The 25,051-nt window shown below is 36.8% G+C and overlaps 1 protein-coding gene across 1 annotated transcript in view; it reads right to left on the bottom strand.

Moving 5' to 3' along the window:
* The window catches only part of NR5A2 (nuclear receptor subfamily 5 group A member 2), a 170,169-nt gene that overhangs the window by 73,867 nt on the left and 71,251 nt on the right, over positions 1-25,051 (bottom strand). Inside the window, exon 4 of the mRNA XM_044674727.1 lies at positions 21,231-21,350. Within this exon, the coding sequence (XP_044530662.1) occupies positions 21,231-21,350 (120 nt within the window). The remainder of the gene's footprint in view (positions 1-21,230; positions 21,351-25,051) is intronic.

Here is a 25,051-nt window from a genome sequence, read left to right as displayed (position 1 = left end):
AAAATAAGGAAAATAAAAGAAATTTTATTTTCTGAGAGACTGGAGGAAAAAGCATATATGTATTCCAGGCCTAGGGAATATCATATAGAAAGGTATGGAGGTAGGAGATGAAAAAAATTAAATATAAGGAGGAGCAATTAGGAATAAATTAATAAAAATAGATAACTTTTCATGCTTAGTAGGAACAGTGGTTAGAGTGCTAGTCCTGGAGTCAGGAAGGCTCATCTTCCTGAGTTCAAATCTGGCCTCAGACACTTCCTAGGTGTGTGACCTTAGGCAAGACACTTAATGCCCATTGCCTAGCTCTTACCACTCTTCTGCCTTGGAACCAATACACAGTACTGATTCTAAGACAGAACATAAGGGTTTAAAAAAACCACCTTTTAAAAAATGAAAACAATGGATTTTTAAAATGACTGTGATAGACTTCCAGGTTAAGATGGCTGCAGAGTGCTTAACTCTCCTACAAACTGATACATGATACCTCAAAAGGACATAAAAACCAAATCCAGATGAATGAAGGGGCCCCCACAATAGGGCGCAGCATTGAAGATATGTGGGATTTGGGCATTTCCACACTATAAGGGGGTGAAATAGCTCTTACTAAAATGTGAGCTGATCAATCCGCAATCCCCACTCCCCAGTCCCAGAGACAATGCACAAGAGTTAGAGCAAGTGTGAGGCATTCACTAAGTTCTTGGCAGCTAACTGGGATCAACAGGGGCTTGCTTCTAAGAGCAGCAAGACTTAAGACTCCAAGAGGCTAAAGAATGTGGACTTTGAGCACAGACAATGAGCACAGTCCTTGGGTGGGAACCCAGAGCAGAGGGGTGACAGACTGTGGAAGCAGCAAGCCTAGACTTGTAGAGGAGCCTCAGGCAGAGAAGTAATCAAGGGGAGCACCAGGAGACTTGATCCTGAGAACAGCTAGACTTGAGACCCTAGGAGCCTAAAGAGCGCAGACCTTAGGTGTGAGGATAAAGCTGAGAGGGGTGGCACTGCACTATGACTCAGGCAAAAACTGCTCCACAGCTCTATACACAGAAATCCTGCCTACCTCACTCAGACTTCTGACTAAGAAGGAAAAATCAAAATAACAATGGCAAGTAATGCCCAAGAACTAACCAAGAAAAAAAACAAGAGGAAAGCATTAACACTCAATAACTTTTACATGGAAAAAATCCAGACAAGCAGAAGAGGATAAACAAGGAAACACATCCAAACCTTCCCCCCAAAATGAAAATGGGTCACAAGCCCTTGAAGATTTCAAATCTGAGATCATGAGAAAGATGGAAGAGATTTGGCAAGAAAAGTGTGAAATAGCTCAAAAGGAAATTAACAGGTTAAAAGACAGAAACTCTCAATTTGAGAAAGGTGCCCCCAAATCAAACGAAATGATAAGCAAATTGGAGACCCAAATTAAATAGCAGGAAATCATGAAAAATAGGATAGACCAAATCAAAAAGGGAAATCAAAAGATTATAGCAGAAAACCAGTCTCTAAAGACAAGAATTGGGAAAGTAGAAGCCAATGATCTTGCAAGACAGCAAGAACTAATAAATCAAAGTCAAAAGAATGACAAAATAGAAGGAAAAATGAAATATCTCACTGAGAAAATGATAGATCATGAAAACAGGTCTAGGAGAGACAATTTGAGAATTATTATTCTTCCTGAAAAATCAGAAATTAATAGAAATTTGGACATCATACTATAAGAAATTACCGAAGAAAACTACCCTGATGTTCTTCAACAAGAGGGCAAAATAGACATTGAAATGATCCACAGATCACCCTCTACACTAAACCCTCAAAAGTCAACCCCTAGGAATGTAATTTCCAAATTCAAGAGTGTCCAAGTTAAGGAAAAAATACAAGAAGCCAGAAAGAGACAGTTCAGATATCAAGGAACACCAATCAGGATTACATAGGATCTGGCAGCCACCATGCTAAAAGACCGCAAGGCTTGGAGTATGATATTCAGAAAGGCAAGAGATTTGGGTCTACAACCAAAGTTACTTACCCATCAAAAGTGACTATATACTTCCAGGGGAAAGTATGGGCACTCAACAAGATAGAAGATTTCCAAGTATTTTCAAAGAAGAGACCAGAACTAAATGGAAAGTTTGATATCCAACCACAAAAATCAAGAGAAACATGAAAAGATAAATAAGAAAGAGAGGGGAAAGAAAGAAAACTCTTATTTTTTAATTTGCTTCTTTAAGGGCTTCAAAAAGATCAAATTATTTGTATTCCTATATGGAGAAATGTTATGTGTAATTCTCAAAAATTGCATTCACTATTATAGTAATTAGAAGTATTCATAAGGAGAGGTTGGAGTACTAAAGGGTCTAAGATGATAGGGGAAAAAAGAGGGGGGAGAATAGAAGATGACAGCAAGAGAAACTTGAAGGAATAAGAAAAATAGAGTAATCTATACCACACAAAGAGGGCATGGGAAGGGGAAGGGATGAATACTATTATAACAAGGAGAGGAAGAGAGTGTTTATAGGAAATACTTAAACCTTACTCTCAGTGGAATTAATCCTGAGAGGGAAGAGTAGCTATATCCATTGGGATATCAAATTCTATCTTACACTACAGAGAAAGTCAGAAGGGATAAACCAAGGAGGGCAGTGGGGTGGGGAGTTCAAAAAGGGAGGGGAAGAAAGGTGGGAGGGAATTCATTGGGTCTTAAAAATAATAAGAGGGGAACAAAAAGGGAGGGGTGGAAAGGGAAGTAAACTAAGGGAGGGAATAAGGGGGGGCTAAGTTAAAACAAACAACTGGTTTAATAGAAAATAGCGTAAGAAGGGGCAGAACTAGGAGAGGATATTAAAATGTTGGGGAATACACAGCTGATAATTATAACTCTGAAAGTGAATGGGATGAACTCACCCATAAAAAAGAAGCAAATAGCAGAGTGGATCAGAAACCAAAATCCTACCATATGTTGTCTACAAGAAATACACATGAGACAGGTAGACATGCATAGAGTAAAATTAAAGGCTGGAGCAAAATGTACTGGCCTTCAACTGAGAAAAAGAAGGCAGGAGTTGCAATCATGATTTCTGACAAAGCCAAAGTAAAAATATATCTGATTAAAAGAGATAGGGAAGGTAATTACATCCTGATAAAAGGCAGTATAGACAATGAGGAAATAACAGTACTCAACATTTATGCACCAAACGGTATAGCATCCATATTTCTAAAGGAGAAACTGGCAGAGCTCAAGGAGGAAATAGATAGTAAAACTATACTATGGGAAACCTAAATCTTCCTCTATCAGATCTAGATAAATCAAACCAAAAAATAAATAAGAAAGAGATAAGAGAGGTGAATGAAATCCTAGAAAAATTAGAGTTAATCGATATGTGGAGGAAAATAAATAGGGTCAAAAAGGAATACACCTTCTTTTCAGATGCACATAGTACATTAATAAAGATTGACCATGTACTAGGGCATAGAAACATGGCAAACAAATGCAAAGGAGCAGAAATAATAAATGTAACCTTTTCAGATCATAATGCAATAAAAATAATAATTAATAAGGGCACATGGACAGGCAAATTAAAAATTAATTGGAAATTAAATAATATAATTCTCCAAAATCAGTTAGTTAAGGAACAAATCATAGAAACAATTAATAATTTCATTGAAGAGAATGACAATGATGAGGCATCCTACTAAAATCTGTGGGATGCAGCTAAAGCAGTACTCAGGGGGAAATTTATATCCTTGCGTGCATATATTAACAAACTAGGGAGGGCAAAAATCAATGAACTGGGCATGCAAATCAAAAAACTAGAAATGCAACAAATTAAAAATCCCCAATTAAAAATGAAATTAGAGATTATAAAAATAAAAGGAGAAATCAACAAAATTTAAAGTAAAAGAACTATTGAATTAATAAATAAGTCTAGAAGCTGATACTTTGAAAAAACAAATAAAATTGACAAAGTACTGGTCAATCTAATTAAAAAAAGGAAAGAAGAAAACCAAATTCTCAGTATCAAAGATGAAAAGGGAGACCTCACCTCTAATGAAGAGGAAATCAAGGCAATCATTAAAAACTATTTTTCCCAATTATATGGCAATAAATATAGCAATCTAGGTGATATGGATGAATATTTACAAAAATGTAAATTGCCTAGATTAACAGTAGAAGAAATAGAATACTTAAATAATCCCATTTCAGAAAACAAAATTGAACAAGTCATCAAAGAACTCCCAAAGAAAAATTCCCCAGGACCAGACGGATTCACAAATGAATTCTATCAAACCTTAAAAGAACAATGAATCCCAATACTATACAAATTATTTGACATAATAAGCAAAGAAGGAGTCCTACAAAATTCCTTTTATGACACTAATATTGTACTGATTCCAAAGCCAGGCAGACCAAAAACAGAGAAAGAAAACTACAGACCAATCTCCTTAATGAATATAGATGCAAAAATCTTAAACAGAATACTAGCAAAAAGAATCCAGGAAGTGATCACGAGAGTTATTCATTATGATCAGGTGGGATTTGTACCAGGAATGCAAGGATGGTTCAACATTAGGAAAACCATTCACATAATTGACCATATCAACAAGCAAACCAACAAAAATCACATGATTATCTCAATAGATGCTGAAAAAGTCTTTGACAAAATACAACACCTATTCCTACTGAAAACACTTGAAAGTATAGGAATAGAAGGACCTTTCCTAAAAAATAATAAATGGTATATATCTAAAACCATCAACAAACATCATCTGTAATGGGAATAAAATAGAAGCATTCTCAATAAGATCAGGAATGAAACAAGCATGCCCATTGTCACTTCTATTATTTAACATAATACTAGAAACACTAGTTGTAGCAATTAGAGGAGAAAAAGAAATTGAAGGTATTAAAATAGGCAGTGAGGAGACTTAAAAAATCCTAGAGAATCAACTAAAAAGCTAGTAGAAATAATCAGCCACTTTAGCAAAGTTGCAGGATACAAAATAAATGCACATAAATCATCAGCATTTCTATATATTTCCAACACATCACAGCAGCAAGAGTTAGAGAGAGAATTCCATTTAAAGACAAGTGATGGGCAAACTACTGCCTGTGGGCCAGATGCAGCCCTCTGAAATGTTCTAACTGGACATACATTATTCCTAATCTGACAAATACAATGAGTATATACAATACAATGAAACTTTGAAAGAGTTGCCTTAGAAACAGACTGCAGATGAGCATTTCCTTTCCTTTGGCCCCCTCTTTAAAAAGTTTGCCCACCACTGCCCTAGATCATATAAAATACTTAGGAAACTATCTGCCAAGACAAACACAGGGATTATATGAACACTATGCTAATATAATAAAAATTACTATCCTACCTAAATTAATTTACTTATTCAGTGCTATACCTATCAAACTACCAAAAAACTTTTTTGCTGAATTAGAAAAAACTATAACAAAGTTCATTTGGAAGAAAAAAAAAGACCAAGAATATCAAGGGAATGAAAAAAGATATGAAGTAAGGTGACCTAGCAGTACCAGATATTAAACTATACTATAAAGTAGCGGTCATCAAAACAATATGGTGCTGGTGAAGAAACAGAAGGGAGGATCAGTGGAATAGACTTGGGGTAAGTGAAATCAGCAAGACAGTCTATGATAAACCCAAAGAACCCAGCTTTGGGGACAAAAACCCCTATTTGACAAAAACTACTGGGAAAATTGGAAAACAATATGGGAGAGATTGGGTCTAGATCAACATCTCACACCCTCTACCAAGATAAGTTCAGAATGGGTGAATGGCTTAAATATAAAGAAGGAAACTATAAGTAAATTAGGTGAGCACAGAATAGTATACTTGTCAGATCTCTGTGAAAGGAAAGATTTCAAAACCCAGCAAGAATTAGAAAAAAATCACAAAATGTAAAATAAATAATTTGATTACATTAAACTAAAAAGTTTTTGTACAAACAAAACCAATGCTACCAAGATTAGAAAGGAAGCAACAAATTGGGGAAAAAATCTTTATAACAAAAAACTCAGACAAAGGTCTAATTACTCAAATTTATAAGGAGCTAAATCAATTGTACAAAAAATCAAACCATTCCCCAATTGATAAATGGGCAAGGGACATGAATAGACAATTTTCAGATAAAGAAATCGAAACTACCAACAAACATGTGAATCTCTAATAATTAGAGAAATGCTGTCATAGCAAAGCAAAGTGGTGAATATTGGAGGGGATGTGGCAAAATTGGGACAATAATGCATTGCTGATGGAATTGTGAATTAGGTCTTAATCAATGATACATGTAAAACCCAGTGGAATTGTGCATCAGCTACAGGGGTGGTGGTAGTGGTAGGGTTTGGGGGAGAGGGAAAGAACATGAAACATGTAATTATGCGAAAATATTTAATATAAAAATTAAAAAAAGAACAACATGACACATTTTAAAATTTAGACTGGATTAGTAGCATTTCCTCTACCATTTTCTTATAGATAATCAACAATATAATAAACTAAACCTTGACTTGTAAAAAAAAAAAGAAAAGACTGGGGTAATATGAAATCAAAGAATTTGAGGTTTGGAAGCGACTTCAATGGCCATCCAGTCCATCAGCTGTAATTTAAAAAAATTAAATAGCTAGAAAAAGCTTAACTATTCATAAATTTGTCAGCATAGCTGAAACACTTTATATTTTATTTAACATAATTAAATTTTCTGTGTTTGAACTCTGAGAGTTTTTGTTCATTTCAGGGGCCTTGTCTTTTATGTACTTAGTAAAATTAATTGATTGCTCTCTTATACATGCGGTTTTTGCCACTACAACCTAGAGAGATATTGAATAAATACTTTAAATTGCTATCCCTTTCAAATAAATTTCCATCACTGGGAATAAGAAAGCCACTAGCTAAATCGTCTTTCGTTCTAAGGAGTGAAATGTTGATGACTTGTACATTATCCAATGTCTGTCACTTTAATATGATACACAATAATAGAGGATAATGAATAAGTTGCCATTAGACCCTTTCCTTAGGATGATGTTACTCAGTTGTTAATTAGCTACAATATGCAAATATCAAAACTGATAACACTTCAAAGTGCTATCTAGTATTTGCATTGTAGATGAGGTAATATATTTTGTTAAGTACTTTGTAAAGCTTAAGCCAAGATACATTTTAGTTATTGTTATTATTGTTGTTATTATTCTATATTATTATTGTCGTGGTTATCTTGTTCTCATCTTTTTGATGGACTTGGGATAGAAATGATACTAGTTCAGCCTGCTATCCTGCTATTATTATCGTTATCATTAACAATAATAATTATTTGGTAAAAGAAGCCACTTCATCTGGAGAGAAAAGGATTGTTATTTGAAGAGCCTTGATGTATCAATTCTTATTGGATCACATTCACTATTGTAGAATGAATAACATTTTTTAAGTTTTTATTTTGAATATTTTCCCAAGGTTACATATTTCATGTTCTTTCTCTCTCTCCCAAACCCCTCCTAACTCCCCTTAGCCAAGGTGCATAGAATGAATAACATTTTACATCAGGGAGGAATTTTAGCGGTCATCTACTTAGCCAATTATCAAATTTGAAGATGTATTTAATCATCTGGTATGCTTACCTTAACAGAAAATTCTGTGAGGAAGAAGTCATTCTCTTGCTATTTATCAAAATGTCTGTTATTTTTGCCATATATGTGTATATGTATATGCATATATATTTGGTATAATGTATTTTATATATAACATATATTCTAATTATATTCTATATAAAATTATATATAACAGATTATTACATATAATATAATTATAACAATATAAAGTATTTTGCATTTATTCATTCATGCAATAAGCTTTTATTCAGTACTTACTATGTGTAAGATAGTTCCTGAGGATATAAAAACCCTTTCCCCTAAAAAAAATAGTCTCTGCCTCATGGAGATCACATTCTGTTAGAACATCTTTCTTTTCTAAAACTTAGGTAGTAGATGTTTGGACAACTATTGCCCTGGTAGTGATGGTGTGGCACCCAAATGAGACATCAGAGAGGATTGGGGTTGGGGGGTGGAGTTGTAGGCTCTGGAAATCTAAGCGTATTCACTGATTACACTCAGTACAGCACTGCTTTGCAACTGAGCTGGGGCAGGTGCTGTCCTGACAAGGAAGATGAACTTAATGGGAGGTCCTACAAAGAGTGAGCTTTGAATGAGGGACAGAAGGAAGCCTTATCTTGTCCCCTTGGAAGAACTGAGGCAAAGCCACAAGACGTTAGGCATGTTGGAGGCTTCCAGGAACCATTGTGCCAGAGGGGACAACCCTGGGGACAGGACTATCAATCAACCAATTAACATTAAGCACTTACTATATGCCAGACCCTATGCTAGGCACTGGATATACTAAGACAAAAATGAAACAGTTTCTGCCCATAGTTAACTTATATTCCACTGGGGAGACAGAACAGATGAAGATAAATGTATTCTAAATATACAGAAATGCATAAAAAATGAAGGCGAGGAGGATGTAAGAAACTAGGAAGATCAAGAAAGACCATGTAAAAGATAGTGCTTGGACTGAGTTTTGGGACAAACAAAGGGTTAGGAGACGTAGAAGTGAGGAGGGAGTACATTCTAGTCATGGCAAAACAGTCCAACCAAAGGAATGACCAGGAGAGAAGAAGTATTATATGTAAGTACTAAGGGAATTGATGAGAAAACTGAAGCCCAGAAAGGTAAAAGAATGTCCTCAAAGTTACACAGATATTAAATGTCAGGGCTGGGATTTGAATCTACAGTACTTCCTCTGACATATTCTGCAGCATTTTTAACCCATGGAAGATACAGCATTTGGAATCTTCAATCCGCAAATTAGCTATCAATAATCACTTTGGGGGTAGATACTTAACTGGTTTGAGCTCTGGTTTCCTCATTTGTAAAATGAAGGAATTGGGCTGGATGATTTGTATGACCTCTTCCAACTTTGAATTCCAAGATCGCAAGCCCAGCACAGGTTATGGAGACTTTTAATCATCAGGTGAAAGGCTAAACATTTCCTCTGTAGTATTCCAGTTTCATCTCTCATTTTATCCGTGGGGATTGTGGGCATTTTTTTTAAACCCTTGTACTTCGGTGTATTGTCTCATAGGTGGAAGATTGGTAAGGGTGGGCAATGGGGGTCAAGTGACTTGCCCAGGGTCACACAGCTGGGAAGTGGCTGAGGCCGGATTTGAACCTAGGACCTCCTGTCTCTAGGCCTGACTCTCACTCCACTGAGCTACCCAGCTGCCCCTGTGGGCATATTTTTTAAAGATAATCATCTTTAAAAATGCCTCAAGTCCTAAGATCCTAAGATCATGGATTCATAGCATTTTATAAGTTATATATATAACATTTATAACAATTTATAGAAGTTACTCTAGAAGTCATCTGGTCCTCACCTGAGACCCAGAAAGGTTATATGTGATTTGCCCAGGACTAGACAGGTCTTTAATGGTGAATGACATTGGAAGTTCTTTCTGTGACAGTGCCTTTTCTGTAACCTAATTCATTAACAATAGTGCAAAGATTCACTGTTCCTGACTCTAGTCTGGCTAACCGCTAAAATATTAGCCTCAGGCATCCACAATAAAAACACATTCTTGTTTAGATCATGGCAAAAGAAGATGGCTTTTTATAAGGCTGATTTATTGTATAAGGTCTTCATAGTTGGTAGCTTTCCTCGGTCTCAAATGGAGATAATATATGCTTTTCTACTTTGGTTAAGACACAACAATTTTATTTATTGAGGAATGACCTTGTAGTAGCTCACAGGAAGGGAACAAAGATCTGATTTCATATTAGCATTAGAACATTCCGTAAAAGGAACTGGTGGGGGGAGGTGGGTGCAGAATCTCGTCTTGTGAAGTCTGAAGTTGGTATTTCTTTTTGAATTACTTATCAAATGAGAACCTGATGTTACAGTTTACCCAATTTTATTTTCGCACAAATACTATATGAATTGCGTTTGGGCTGAAATCTATTAAGTCTACTAAGTATCAAGAGACAAATTTAGGACTCCCTGGATGTGCCAAAAAATGTTTAAAGAGCACTGGCAATTTTTTGTTCTTAATACATATTATTCCACTAAGACTTTCCTAGCATGTCTCATTGTGGTACAAAGATAACTCTGGGCATCCAGAGTTCTCAAATAACTTGCCAGTAAAGTACAAACTGTGACATTCTTCCAAGCCATAGAGACTTTGGATATAGGCTCAATGGTCCCATGCCATTAAGTCCATACCTAAGGCTCTGGAGGGTCTTATCAAACCAGAAAGCTTTGGGGTATACCTGTGATGAACCGATTGCTCTCTAAGAGTCAGTAAATGAATTGAAGAGGGGTTCACTTCTAGAATGCTGGCCACTAGCTAATGATTTTAAAATTGATTTAAAATTTTTTATTTATTTTTAATGATTAAAAAATGGTCATAGTTAATATTTATAAAACACTTTAAGTTTTACTAAGTACTGCACATTATCTCATTTTATCCTGACAATGACCATGGGAGGGAGTATTATTGTTAACTCCATTTTACTGATGAGGAAACTGAGGCAAATAGTGGTTAAATGACTTGCCTACAGTTATATAACTAGTAAGTATTTGAGACTAGATTTGATCTCAGGTCTTTTTGACTCTGTGTCTACTGTTTGATTCACTATCTCCTAGCTGCCTGGAAGTTTTTTAAATGAGTAACCCTCCACCCCAATCCCAGTTTATAGTGTCTTTCCTCAAAAAAACTACTTTGTATTTATGTATATGTTTTACATATATTTTAAAATCCTCTACTATGTACACATTGCCTTCCTCTCTAGCTAGAGTTTTCAACATGAGATTTGTGAACTTAACCTATATATTTTATTTTATGTATTTTAAAAAAGGTTTCTGAGAAAGAATCTAGGTTTCACTAGACTGCCACAAAAAAAGATTAAGAACCCCTATCCCTCTAGAACAGTGATGGTGAATCTTTTAGAGATGGAATGCCAGGCCCTGCCCTCACCCCCATCAAAAATTGTGTGCTGTGCCAGTCCCCCACCCTGACACCACATACCATGGCCCTCCCCCCAACAAGTGCTGGAGGGAGGAAGCACTCCCATTAGGCTTCTGGACAGAGGGACAGGTGAAATGAAGAATGTCCCAGGGTGTGTAGAGAGGGGGAGGGAAGTGGCTCCAGGGCTTTGCTCCCCTTAACTCTACCCACCTTACCCTCTCTGCACTCCCATTGGGCTGCTGCAGAGGGGTGGGTGATGTGAAAAAATATCAGGCATGATGGAGAAGAGGAGGGGAGCAGTTCTCCCCTGAGTCCCTCTGCCGTTCTAGAAATGAATTTTGGAAGGTGGCCACGTGCCCATAGTGAGTGTTCTCTGTGTCATCTTTAGCACCTGTACCATAGGTTCACCATCACTGCTCTAGAATGTAAACTTCTTAAGTACATAAACTGGCTTTTTTTTTGTCTTTGTATCCCTAAGGTCTAACACAGTGCCTGAGAACATAGTAAATACTTAAAAAATGCTTGTTGATTCAGAGACTGAAGAAGTACTCTGAATGATAAACTTATGGATCTCTTGTATTCTGTCATCACTAATATTTAATATAAAGTTCATTTTTTCAAGAAAGTTAAAAAAGAATTTCCTTCATTTTTCTAGAATTTATCATAGATCGTATGGAAAAATTATATAAACATGAAACATTTGAATTGTATAGCTTGACTGTATTTATTTTAATGTAAGCTAATAATAATTTAATATAAGCTAATAGGAACTGGATTTTCTTAATACTTTTTCTCCATGAGGAAAACATACAGACTATGGTCCCTTGACATTGCACCAAGAGAGATACACAGAACTGCACTGAAATCTCTCTGATTCTAGTGGGGGAAAGTAATGTACGTGGAAAATAATATTTTGTAGCATCATTTCATCTATTCAGAGAAAAAAAGAAGGCCAGAGGTACTGAAAAAAAATGTGGGTAAGTTGACTTTATCCAACCATTTTATCCAAGAAAAGGAGATTCTGGACAATGATGGCCCAAGGTGCCCTAAGGCAAAATGTCTAATCACTGAAGATTTCCAGGCCCTAGTATTAGGGAGTAGATGCACAATGTTTTCCAGTTTGTGAGTAAAAGTATATCCTAATAGATGGTAAATAATCTGGTCTCTCTTTTTCTTGCTTAATGATGATAATAGCTGGTATTTATTTGCATAGTGATTTGCAAAGCACTTAAAAAAACAAAACAAAACACCTCTTACCTTCTGTCTTAGAATCAGTACTATGTATTGATTCCAAGGCAGAAAAGCAGTAAGGGCTGAACAATAGGGGTTAAGTGACTTGCCCAGGATCACACAGCTAGGAAGTGTCTGAGGCCAGATTTAAACCATGGACCTTTCCATCTCCAAGTCTGGCTTTCAATCTACTGAGACACTTAGCTGCCTCCTGCAAAGCACTTTTGCATGTTATCTCATCTGATCCTCACAACAATCCTGGGAGGTAGATGCTAGTATTATCCCTATTTTACAGTTGAGGAAACTGAAGCAAATAAATTACGTGACCTGCCCAGGGCCACACATCATGTAAAAGTGTGAGACAGAATTTGAACTTGGGTCTGCTGGTGCCAAATGCAACATTTTATTCATTGTGCCACCTACCTGCCTATTCAATAATAATACTAGCGTAGCCTCAGGTTGATAAAGCACTTTAAGGTTTTCACAACAGTTGAATACAATGACAACTTTGGTGCCTCAGTTCTACAATATACATCCAGAAATTTCTAGAAAATGATGGGAAGCCCTGGGAAAATGATTAAAGATGACTGAGTTCGGGATCAGCAAGCCTGGGCTTAAGTCCCATTTCCATTACTGATTAACCCTATGCCCTAGAATCGGAGTTCCTGGGCTCACATCCTGCCTCTGATGTCTCTAGCTGTGTGAACTCAGACAAATCACTTCATCTGTCCTGGTATCAGTTTCTTTCTGAGATTAGACCAAATGGCCTCTACAGTTCTTTTCAGCTCCAGATTTATGATTCTATGCTCTTAGGATCACAGGTCAAAATTGCATTGGGCAGGTAGGTGGTGCAAATGGTTAGAGTGTCAGTCCTGGAGTCAGGAACACTTGAGTTTCAAATCCAGTCTCAGACACTTACTAGCTCTGTGATCTTGGGCAAGTCCCTTAACCTTGTTTGCCTCAGTTTCCTCATCTGTAAAACTGGAGAAGGAAATGACAAACCTCTGCATTAACTCTGCCAACAGCACCCCAAATAAGTCACAGAGAATCAGGCATAACTAAAATGAATGAACAACACACAACTATTGCATCATTTGTAAAATAGTATTTTCATGATCTCCCTCACAGAACTGGGCGAAGATCCAAATGAAATAATGTAACAAAGTGCTTGGTAACTAGAAAACTTTATGTAAGTTATTCTGAGTTAATAATAAGCTACTTCAGTTGAATTTGAAATATCTGAAATGGACATTTCTCCAAATCAATTCAATAATTCAATAAACAATTTATTGAGCTTTTATTATAGTGTGATCTGACTTATTTGATCAAAGAGGGAGGAACCTGGCCTTTGAGTGGAAGTTGCAACAAGGTAAGATTTAGGTGTGGCTTAAAGATCAACTTCCTCTAACAATCAGAGCTACCCCAAAGTGGAATGAGCTTCCTCGGCAAGAAGATGTTGGATGATCATTTGTGAGGGCACATTGTAATATGGACTCTTATTTGAATGTGGGTTGGACCAAATGGCAGGCCTCTTCTGATTCGCAAATTATTTTATTCCATGAAAAAAACAGAGTCATCATTGTATCAGGGGCATATAGGTGAAGTATCCCATATATCCTTAACGTCTTGAACTTGAAATATCTCCGATTTTTTGACAAGAAAGGGAATTAATGTACAGAACCATTTTATTTTTAACTCTTGTTTTTAGTCCTAGGTGGGGAAGAGGGGAGAGAAGATACAGAAGCAGAGAAGAAAAATTTGGGTATTATTTTATCCAATTCATTTCATCTAAGAAAATAAGTAATCTAATTAATAATTTCCCTAAGTAATGTCTAATCATATTAAATATTCACTGTGATGCCTCTAGAGTGTCAATTTACAACAAGAGGTTAAGAAGTTTCATTGGGCAAATAAATGTCTTCTTATTTAGTGTATGGTCCAATTACTTTGTGGTGCTATGCACCCCAGAAAAATATGCTAAAATTGCTTTAAAACAACCCTTTACCTTTTGTCCCAGAATTGATATTAAGTATCTGTTTCAAGGCAAAAGAGCTCTCTATTTACTTTATTTCTCTTTTAAGGATAAGGTATCAAGATAGCTGGGAAGGTGGATAGCTAGGTATCTCAATGGATAGAGACCCAAGCCTGGAGATGGAAGATCCTGGATTCAAATCTGACATCAGACACTTCCTAGTTGTGTGACACTGGGCAAGTCACTTGTACCCTCGTTGTCCAGCCCTTATTGCTCTTCTGCCTTGGAAACAATACATGGTATTGGTTCTAAGACAGAAGGCAAGCATTTGGGAAAAAAAAGGTAGCTGGGCTAACTTAGCAGTGGACTAAAAGGAAAAAAAATCTGGTACTGTAACAGGAAATAATGGAAATTTTGTTTTGAATTTGAGAATTGGGTGCTGTCTATGGTATGGTTTGATGGTGTTAACTAGGCAATATGGGAAACCGAAATAATTTACAATTAATTGCTAGCATTTATATAGCACTTTGAGGTTTAAGTGATAGAGTGAAATTCAATCTTTGCTCTTGGTTTTGAAATTTACAGAGATGAGAAGTGCACTCATTCGACTTTATTTTCTTTCGAAATGGTAATTACTTTTGCTGAGGGGCAGCACTTAGAGCTGAAATAAAATGAGAAATATAGTGTATTTCTAAAGAATGGGAATGGGAGTACTTTGAGAGAGATTTACAAGAAGTCCATTTTTATTTCTGAAACTCAAACTGAAATCAAATCAAATTAATTTGCTTGCTGAATCTTGTTCTTTTGGTGCCACTTCCAGTTTAGATGGTCCTATGTGCAGTAACTAGATGGGTATTTTTTTGCCAAAGAATTGAATCCTGAGCCTAAATGCAATTTCTTTCAGTTCAACAGAAACTTAACCAATGCCTATTAAGTCCAGGTTTTGAATTCTAGAGATACAAACACAAAAACGGATGGTCAAATTTCTTACCCTTGAAGAGCTTAGATTCTACTATGGGATGCCACATGTAAGCGAATTAATGAGTACAAGATAATTTGAGGAGAGAGGCGACACTAACAATTAGGAGGATTGGGAAAGGTTTCATGGAGGAAATGACCTTGAAGAAAGCTAAGGATTCTATAAGCCAGAGGGGAGGATGGAGAACATCCTAAACCTGGGGGACAGCCTCTATGAAAACATGGAGCCGGAGGGTTAGAATGTCTGGTTAGGGAACAGTAAATAAAACAGTCTGGTCAAATGGTAGACTAGCTGAGAGGAGTAATAGGAAAAAAAGCCTTCAAAGGTAGAGATTGCAGCCAGATTCTAAAAGGCTCTGAATGCCAAACTAGGAGTTTTGTATTTAATCTCAGAAGTAAAGGGGAGTCATTGAAATTTCTTGAGCAGGAGGCTTATGTGTTGAGATTATTTGGGGCTGCTTAAAGAAGAGATAGAGAAGATATTTGGGGCAGGGATCTTCATTAGGACATTATTGCTATAGTACAGATGGGAGCTGACAAGGGTGGTAGCCTTGTGAAGAAAGGAAAGGGGGTCGAACTGATTAGATAGGCTGGGTGGCAAGTAAATAAAAGGAGATAGTTAAAGATAACTCTGACATTGCAAACCTAGATGAAGGTGGTATCCACAAAAGAAACAGGGAGATTTAGGTGAGGAGCTGGGTGGTAGGTAAAGGGAAATGGGAGAATGAATTCCATTGACTTTGAGATGTAAAGGCCACATTCAGGCAGAAATTTCTAGCAGGTAGTTGTGTATCAGGAGAGAAGATAGAGCTGGATATATAGATTAGGGAGCTCAGTATGAAAGATGACATGAAATGAGAGACAAGAAAAAGGTCCATTATAAAACCCATAAAAAGGGACTCGTTGATTACTTGATTGATTAGGGATGGGAGATGGGTGATAAAATAGCAAAAGAGACAGAAGAAACTAGAAGAGAGATAGGGGGGAAACCAGGAGGAGCAGCAGCATGAAAGCTGATGAAAAGATTCTACCTCATGCAGAATGTTGAAGAGGAATGGTGGTCGGTAGTGTCAAAAGCTGCCAAGAAGGCAAGTAAGGACTCTGGGAGGATTAGAAGGGACTAAGCATTTATTAAGCACCTACTATGTGCTAGGCACTGTGGCAAGTACTTTACAAATATTTCATTTGATCTGGAAAAATGTCATTGGAATTAGCAAATAAGAGATCATCAATAAACTTTGAGAGAACAATTTGATGTAAGTGGTGTAGTTGGAAGCTAGGTTACAAGAGGCTGAAATGTGATTACAAGGAAGCAGAAGCAATATGTATAGATTTGTTTTTTTTCTATGAGTTCAACTGAGAAATGGAGGAAATATCACAGATGGCAAATCACCAGTGCCTTTTAATAATGGGGCAGATCTGCATGAGGGAAGGCTAGTAGATAAGACAATGAAAATGAGAAAGTGGATATGGAGTACATAAATGGTTTTGGATCAGCTGGGGAGGGGATGAGTGAAAGGGCAAGTTCTTTGATGAGAAGGTGCAGAGGAGAAACTCAGAAAGCATATCAGACCTATTAGAAGTCTTCGAAAAATCATCTGGAGAGCTGGATTTAAGAAAGATGCTGAAATATTTCATTTAATTTAAATATTTAAGAAAGATGCTGAAAATAAAAACCAAAGAATACTTTTAAAGCTGTCTGCTATTGAACTTGATAGTGAGGGAAAATTAATAGCGTCTGTTTTTCTAATGCTCTAATTATTACTTTGAGAACATTTTGAATTTTCTGAATGATGAGGCAGGTAATGTGGGGGTAGAAGACTGTCTCATGTTCTAATATATACGGTCTTGGTTACTGGCACATAAGATTCATTATCTGGAAGCATTGTTTCAAAATGGCTAAGTTGAGAATATAATAAATACAGAAAAAGCTAGTGCACTCAAAAGGTGGGATCCTGTGGAATAAAATATGGAAAAATGTCCAGTTTTTTGGACATTCATTTCAACAATCCAGCCAATGATAGAATGTAGCATCAAGTAGTCTAAGACATATGTGAAGTTATAATTTCACAGAGTTAGAGAGTTGCAGGCAGCTAGATGGTGTAATGGATAGAGATAGAGTTCCAATGAACCTGGGGTTGGGAAGAACTGAGTTCAAATCTATCAACCAACACTTACAAGCTATGTGACCCTGGGCAAGTCACTTAATCATTGAGTTTCCCTCAGTTGTAAAATGGGGGTGATAATAGCATCTACCTCCAGGGATTGTTGTGAAGTTAAAATAAGAGATTTATGGGGTGTTTTGCAAACCATAAAACATTAAATAAATAATAGTTATAAAGTAGTTTGTCAGTGGTCCTCCACTTCCTAGATAACTTCTAAGATACTTTCTAGTATCTTAAATCTTACAGAAATTTATTCTTAGCTAGATTTCAAATAGATCAAAGAAAGAATTTTAATCTTATTTTCAAATACTTCCCAACATAAACTCTAGGCAATAGTCAGGTCAGCGCTCTGTCTCCAAGTTCATGCCTGTCTGCATCTGCCACCATTCTTTCCATCTCTAATGCCCTGCGTCTGCTCTTTCCCACCTTTCCAATATCCATTTTTTTTTCCAGAGGCCAGTTCAAAACTGACCTTCTCCCTAGAATCCTTCCTGAACAGCAGTTCTAGATAACCTCTCTCCTCTCTTAATTCTATTTGTATTCATAACTATATCCACTTAATTTTATACTTTTTAATTGAATGATGAAGGAAAAGTTGTGTAAAGCACATCACCCAAATTGCAAATTGTCAGAAAATAAATGTTAAAAATTGTTTCTACGTGTAATTGGGAGAAGATAATAACATATTATTGAGAGAGAAAAAAAGAATATCACCAAAGAAATACTGCGTGTGCAAGAAAAAAAATTGGCTTGTTCTTTGGCAAGAGTGAGAGCTAATCCATGTGCCTCACTTCTCTCCTCAGAATGTCTGAAGCACTAGATGAGGAAGGCACCCAGCACACTGAGAGAACCCCTCATGGGAAACTTTTGAGAAGACATGGGCAAGAGTTGTCCGGGATGGGATGGCAAGGATGAGTTGCAATATATATCACTGGAAGGAATGTCCACGTGAGTGAGATCACAAAACCATTTAAGTACCGTTTCTCAGATGTTAATTTTGAATGTTTCTTCAATGAGATTGTTGTTTCCCAAGAGCAGGGATCTTCCCATCGCCTTTTCCTTTTTTTCTCCAAAAGAAGCTCCCATAAGGCAGAGCTCAAAATAGGTACTCAATAAATATATGTTGATATATTGATTTTCTTCCTTCAGTTCAGAGGCTGTTTCACAAGGTAAGAGTTACTGGCATACAGGGGTACCTATAGTTGGCTCATACCATATCCCCGTTTCAGATTTCTGTTCAGTTGTATCAGGAACCTTTAGAATATTCCAAGTGGTGGATGGGAAAGGGAGCAGCTACACAGAATTTTACGGGCTAGAGTTTCCTATTGGAAAGATAACCTTAGAGAATTGTTCAATAGGAATATCCCTTCATTTTTAATTTTCCCTAATCCTCTTTTCCAGTTATCCTCCCCTCTTCCATATGTGTGAACCTGAACTATGTCTGGAAGAGAAAGACAATCTTTCTCCACTAAATATAACCAGGAAAGACAGGCTGAAAAGTTTAAATATAGGACATCCAGGCATCCTTGCATAATGTTTAATTTGCCCCTTCTGGAAATTCTTCCCAGGGGACTGTGTTATGTCACTTGGCCTACATGCGGGCTTCTTATGATGTTTTTTTTTTCTGAGATCAGCCTCAATTTTCCTTGTTCATTCTCTGCTCTCATTTGATGACTATTTGTTGTCCCTTTTCTTCTGATGTATGGTTCATAATACTTTCACTGCAGAACTCAGGAGTGCTATATAAATGGGGATTATTGTTGCTATTATTTAAACAACTTAATTATGTTGTAAAAAACGATTTGAAATTTGGGTAAATTGTGCATCTAAGTTTCTGGAACTATTTTCATAATCACGTATCTGCCTAGATAGGTGATCATTTAAATCTTGATTTCTAAATTATGATTCTTCTTCATTCATTTTCTTGTAGCTTCTAAAATATTTTCCCTCCTCAAAAACTTTTAGTTGTTCCCTATTATTTTTTAAAACTCTTACCTTCTGTTTTAGAATAAGTTCTAAGATTCGTAAGGGTTAGGTAAGTGGGGTTGAGTAACTTGTCGAGAGTCACATAGCTGAGAAGTATCTGAGACCAGATTTAACCCAGGACCTCTTGTCTCCAGGTCTGGCCCACTAACTACTGAGCCATCTAAATGTCCCTGTCCCCTATTTTTTTAAAGATAAAATGCAAATTTCTTAGCTTGGCATTCAAGGCCCTCTATGATCTGACTCCTATCTACCTTTACAGCAGGGCTTCTTAATCTTTTTTGAGTGTGTCACTGCCCTTTGGTAGTCTGCCTGTTGACCCCTTCTCAGAATAATGTTTTTAAACATACAAAATAAAATATACAGACTTTTGAAGGAATCTAATTATTTTGAAATATATTTATCAAAATATTTTTAAAAGATATTTAATAAACTCTGGTTAAGAAGTCTTGCTTTTATAACCTTATTTCATGTTTGCCCTCCATGTACTCTAAATTCCAGTCAAACTGGATTGCTGGCATTTCCCTAAACTTTGCAGTCCATTTTCTGTTCTTATTCAGCTACACAAACCATTTATCATTGTTGGAATAGATATTCTTTTCATCTAGAGCACTAGGAAGTCTTCTCTTCCTCTGAAGCTTATCTTGGGTACCATTTCTCCCACAAAGCCTTCCTTTCCTTAATTGATGGTGCTTGTTTCTCCCTGAAATTATGTTGTTCTATATAATTTTCAATGTATATTCAATCATAGTTCAAGAGCTGGAAGATACTGTGGAAATATTTAATCCAACCCTTTCATTTTGCAGATGAAAAAACTGAGATTCAGAGGTGAAATGCCTTACTCATAGGTAGTAAGTGGAGGTTTCAAATTCCAGATTCTTTGACTAAATCCAGCAATCTTTCTCCTGGATCACATGAGCAAAAAAGAAATCTTAGGCTCTCAGCCTTCTCTTCCCCTCTTCTTCCAGTAGAATGTAAATTCCTTGAAGGAAGGGATGATTTATTTTGTATTCTCAGTGTTTTCTACAGTAATAGATGCTTAATAAATAGATGCTAAATGAATCTGGATATTGAGAACTAACAATGGGGGCCCTCTTCACTTTCCAGCTGTGGATATCAACCATACTTCCCTAAGTGGCACACTGGAAGTATCCTGATCACCCTGACTGGGTACACATCACAAGCTTGTAGATGCACACCTTCTATGTGCCAGGTACTGTGCTAAGTGCTGGGGATACAAAGAAAAGTAAGACAGTCCCTGCTCTTAAGAAGCTCACAATTGAATTTTAGCTATCATTTATCTATCCTTCTCTATCACCTATCTGCCTATTTATCTATCTCTTTGTCTGTCTATCCATCCATCCGTCCATCCATCTATCCATCTCTCTCTGTCTATTGATCTTGCTCTCTGTCTTTCTATCTGTCCATCCATCCATCTTTCTATCCATTTATCTATCTATCTATCTATCATCTATCTATCTATCTATCTATCTATCTATCTATCTATCTATCTATCTATCTATCTATCTATCTCTATCATATACCTATCTACTTACCTATTTATTAATTATCCATCTGTCTGTCTGTCTGTCTAAGAAGCTGAACTTCTTGAAATAGCCTTCCTATAACTTCTAATCAGAATAGCATATACCAGGTCAGAAAAAGGAGAGCGCTTATGATTATGTTTGCTTTTTACAAGTTTAGCCATAATCATCAGACTAGCAACAGAGTACACCAAGTCATCTTTTCTAAATTGTGTGGAGCCAGTCTCTCCATTTTTAAGCACAGAAGTGCTTCTGACTGAGTTAGATTCCAGCCATTCTGAACATGCTTAATAAAAAGACACTTTCCCACTGCAGTGCCTCCACACTCACTTGTTGCCCAGTAACCAGAAAGATTGAGCCTTCCTTCCCATGTACCACTTGTCGGTAAATGTGATCGAGAATTAAGAGTTCACTCCAGCAGTTCTGAAGCAGCTTCATTTGGTCATCAACCTGCAAAAGAAAAAGAAGGAATATTACTACATATATAATTTTGGGGGGATGCATAATTCTCAGTTTAGAGGAGAGCTGGCTTGCTTGGGTGATTTAAGGACAGGATTGTACAGATATTCAGATCTTAACCAAGCAGATCATTATTTTTCAAAACAAAAGAGAGCTTAGGCCATGTATAAATACTTAAAGTATTTATGATCAATGAGCTGCTAGGAAAAGGCAATCCATTAGAGTGGTAGGTAGAACATTAATAGAGCTATTAAGGTCTACTCATGGAAGATTTGGGCATTTTAGATTGTGAAACAGTGAGTGATTCACAGGCACCATTATAATAATCCTAAGTATCCTGTGTTTATGTACCTGAAGGTTAATGTATTGAATGATCATTGAAAGAAGTAAATATTTTGTTCTATCAGTCAGCCAAACGGAGAGGATTTTTTTTTTTGATCCAGGGAAATCATCAGTGCTGAGAACTCTCAGTGTGGAAACTCCTTCCATTGATGCATATTGGCATTTCTTCAGTAACTTAAATTTTCAGTGTTTTGCCTGAGGCACTGAGCAATTAAGTGATTTGTCCATAATTACACAGCTAGTTTATGTCAGAAGCAGAACTCTACCTAAGTTTTCCAGTCTCCAAGGCTTTTCTCTTCTATCTCCTATATCTTGTGAGAGAATTAGAAAGCCAGAGGTCCCAAATTCAAATCTCATTAATGAGATTCAAATGAGATAATATGTGTAAAGTGCCATAAAAATGTTAGTTATTTTTCTTAAGTTTTTCACTTATTTCAATGAGTGTTGTTTCATATACTGCCCTAATTTATGTTTATTATTAATCCCCCCCACACACACACACATCATTACAAGTTAGATCAATCTCTGCTTAGGTCTGTCTCCACCTTTTTGTATATTTCCCTGTCTATCTATCTCTGTCACTGAGGTGAACTGAGGTCGAGTGACTTGTCCATGGTCACACAACTGGCACATGTCTAAGACAGGATTCAAACTCATGTCTTCCTGATTCCAAGTCCAGTACTTTCTCTGCTGTGTCTCCTAGCTTACGCACCTTTTGGGGTAGTGATGTCCAGTTTTCATGTTTTAAAATAGCAAGATGTCTCCACTCCTTATCCCAGGGGAGTATTAGAATTTCTCAAAGCATTACTAATTTAAATCACTTACCAAGTAAAACTCTAATTGCTTATATTTAAAAAAAACTGGTTACAGCTGCTAAGATGGGGGAGTGTTTTTGTGTTCATTTTGCAGTTAGAGGACCTGAGTTCAACTCCAAGGTCTTGCTACCAAACTACCTGACTGGCCTTCAACAAAGTACATAAGTAGTCAGTCCTCGATTTCATCCTCTTTCAAATGAGGGATTATGACTAGCCTTCCCTCCATTAATTTTTAAAATTTATCCTGTACATAGCTACTTTGAATGTATTTGTATGCATGCTGTGTCCCCCATTAGATTGTAAACTCCTTGAAGGTTAGAGACTGTTTTTTGCCTCTTTTTAATCCTGGTAGTTTTTTTTTTAAACTCTTTCCTTTCTGTCTTAGAATAAATACCATGTATTGTTTCTAAGGCAAAAGAGCAGAAAAGGCTAGGCAATAGGAGTTAAGTGACTTGCCTAGGATCACACAGTGAGGAAGTATCTGAGGCCAGCTTTGAACCCAGGACCTCTCATCTCTAGATCTGGCTCTCAATCTACTGAGCCACCTTGTTGCCTCCATGGTTGGCTCTTAATAAATGTTAATTGAATTAAATTGAATTGAATAACTACAATTCTTTCCAACTCTACCTGTACTGATGAGATGCTAAGACTTGGCAAGATGAAGCGGATATCTCAAAGAACTTTCGTTATTTTTTAAGGTCTGTACTTTGACTCTATAACCATGAGTTCATGGCAGGCCATGGAAGTTCAGGGGGTGTCATGACTTTCCTGCCACATTCAAAGAGTCAAGCCTGGCACGTAGCCTGAGTCAAATAAAAGTGAGGATGTTTTGGAGCCTGGGAAAGGCAGGCTCTGGTAACAAGGCGCAAGGAGGGACCAATCTTTCCCAGGCACATCGCCATTCAGCAAATTACAAGCAGGGAAGTAAGGATTGTTCCACAGACACTCCCCTCTCCTTCCATCCCACTCTGAGACCCTTCAAGATGTTATTTCCTCCCAGAGCTACCTCTGTCTCCTAGAACAAAATCACTGTATTTGGAGAAAGATCTGCAAAGCCTGAGTCTGCAGCAGCTCAACTTAGATAGATGTGACTTGAAATAACTGCTACAAAGTGAAGGTCACACTTCTGACTACCTCATTGTCATAGCACATGGAGCATCATTCCAGGAAACAACTATCTCCAGTGAGGGGAGTGACTTCCACACAGATGGAATTCTGTTTTTCTTCAATTTGTAACTATACTATTCCAGAAAATAGGTTTATTACTAAATTATTGGCCCATGGTAGTTGGCACAGTCACTTATATGTCTTCACCAGGAAGAATAATTGATCCCTGAATTGATTATTTGACTCCTAATTAAAGAATAATTTATCCCTTAATTGACTATTCCTAATAATTTATTAGATGAATTAGTTTATTCCTAATGAAATATCATATATTCTATTATTAAGAATATTATTAATAATAGAAAATAACTAGCATTTTGGGGCAGTTAGGTGGCACAATGAATAGAACACTGGGCTGGGAATCAGGGAGATTCATAGTTTAAATTCAACCTCAGACTTAACTTTTAACTTAACACAGCCCTGTTTGCCTCAGTTTCTTCATCTGTAAAATGAGCTGGAGAAGGAAACAGCAAACTGCTCCACTATCTTTGCCAAGAAAACTCCAAATGGGGTCATAAAGAGTTGGACATGACTGAAATAACTGAACGACAACAACAAACTAACATTTATATAGTTTTAAGTTTTACAGATTGCTTTACAAATATTATTTCATTTGACCCTCAGAATAACTCTGGTAGGTATTATTATTATCCTCCCCATTTTATAGATGAGAAAACCAAGGCTGAGAGAAGGTAAATGACTTGCCTAGGGTTACACAAACAACTAGTTTCTGAGGAAGGATTTGAACTGAGGTCCTCCTGACTCCAAACTAAAAGTTCTATTTCCTGTGCCACCTTATTGCCTCTGTCTTAGCATTATATGACTCCTTTTTCTGAGGAGTTCAAAATATTGTGCCAGCTATTTTACTAGGACTCACAACAGAGGCATTCATTACTCCTGTTTTACAGATGCAAGAATTAAGGAAGGAAAGAATAGCAAAATGAAAAAAACTTGCAGCCACGAGGGGAAAGCTAAACATACAACTGTAAAACTATAGATCTCCACCCAAATTTTATATCCTCTGTTTTAGTAAAAAAGAAAAAAGGACCAGGAAGAAGGAAGATATATAGAAAAGTACGCTTTCAAATACAACCTCATATAAAATTGTAAATTCAGAAATCTGACCATCTTTGCTATTCTTTTCACTTGTTAGAGAAAACCTCTTTAAGTGAATGCATTTATGCCTAGCATGAAGAAAAGGGGAATAGGGCAGGTTCTACAAAATACCTACATTCTTCCTAGCTTGTGTTTATGACCTTCCCTGGCCAGTGGGCTTTTCTGAGAGAAGAAGAAAAGAGAGGGGGTAGGGGAAAGAAGGGGAGAGAGGGGGAGAGAGAATGGTGGCTTTGCTTCTGTTTGCTTTCTCCA

Source organism: Gracilinanus agilis, chromosome 4 (assembly GCF_016433145.1).
Source record: "Gracilinanus agilis isolate LMUSP501 chromosome 4, AgileGrace, whole genome shotgun sequence".
NCBI classification, from domain to species: Eukaryota; Metazoa; Chordata; class Mammalia; order Didelphimorphia; family Didelphidae; genus Gracilinanus; species Gracilinanus agilis.
The sequence above is the reverse complement of the archived record's forward strand: the minus strand, read 5'-3'. Positions and strand labels throughout refer to the sequence as shown.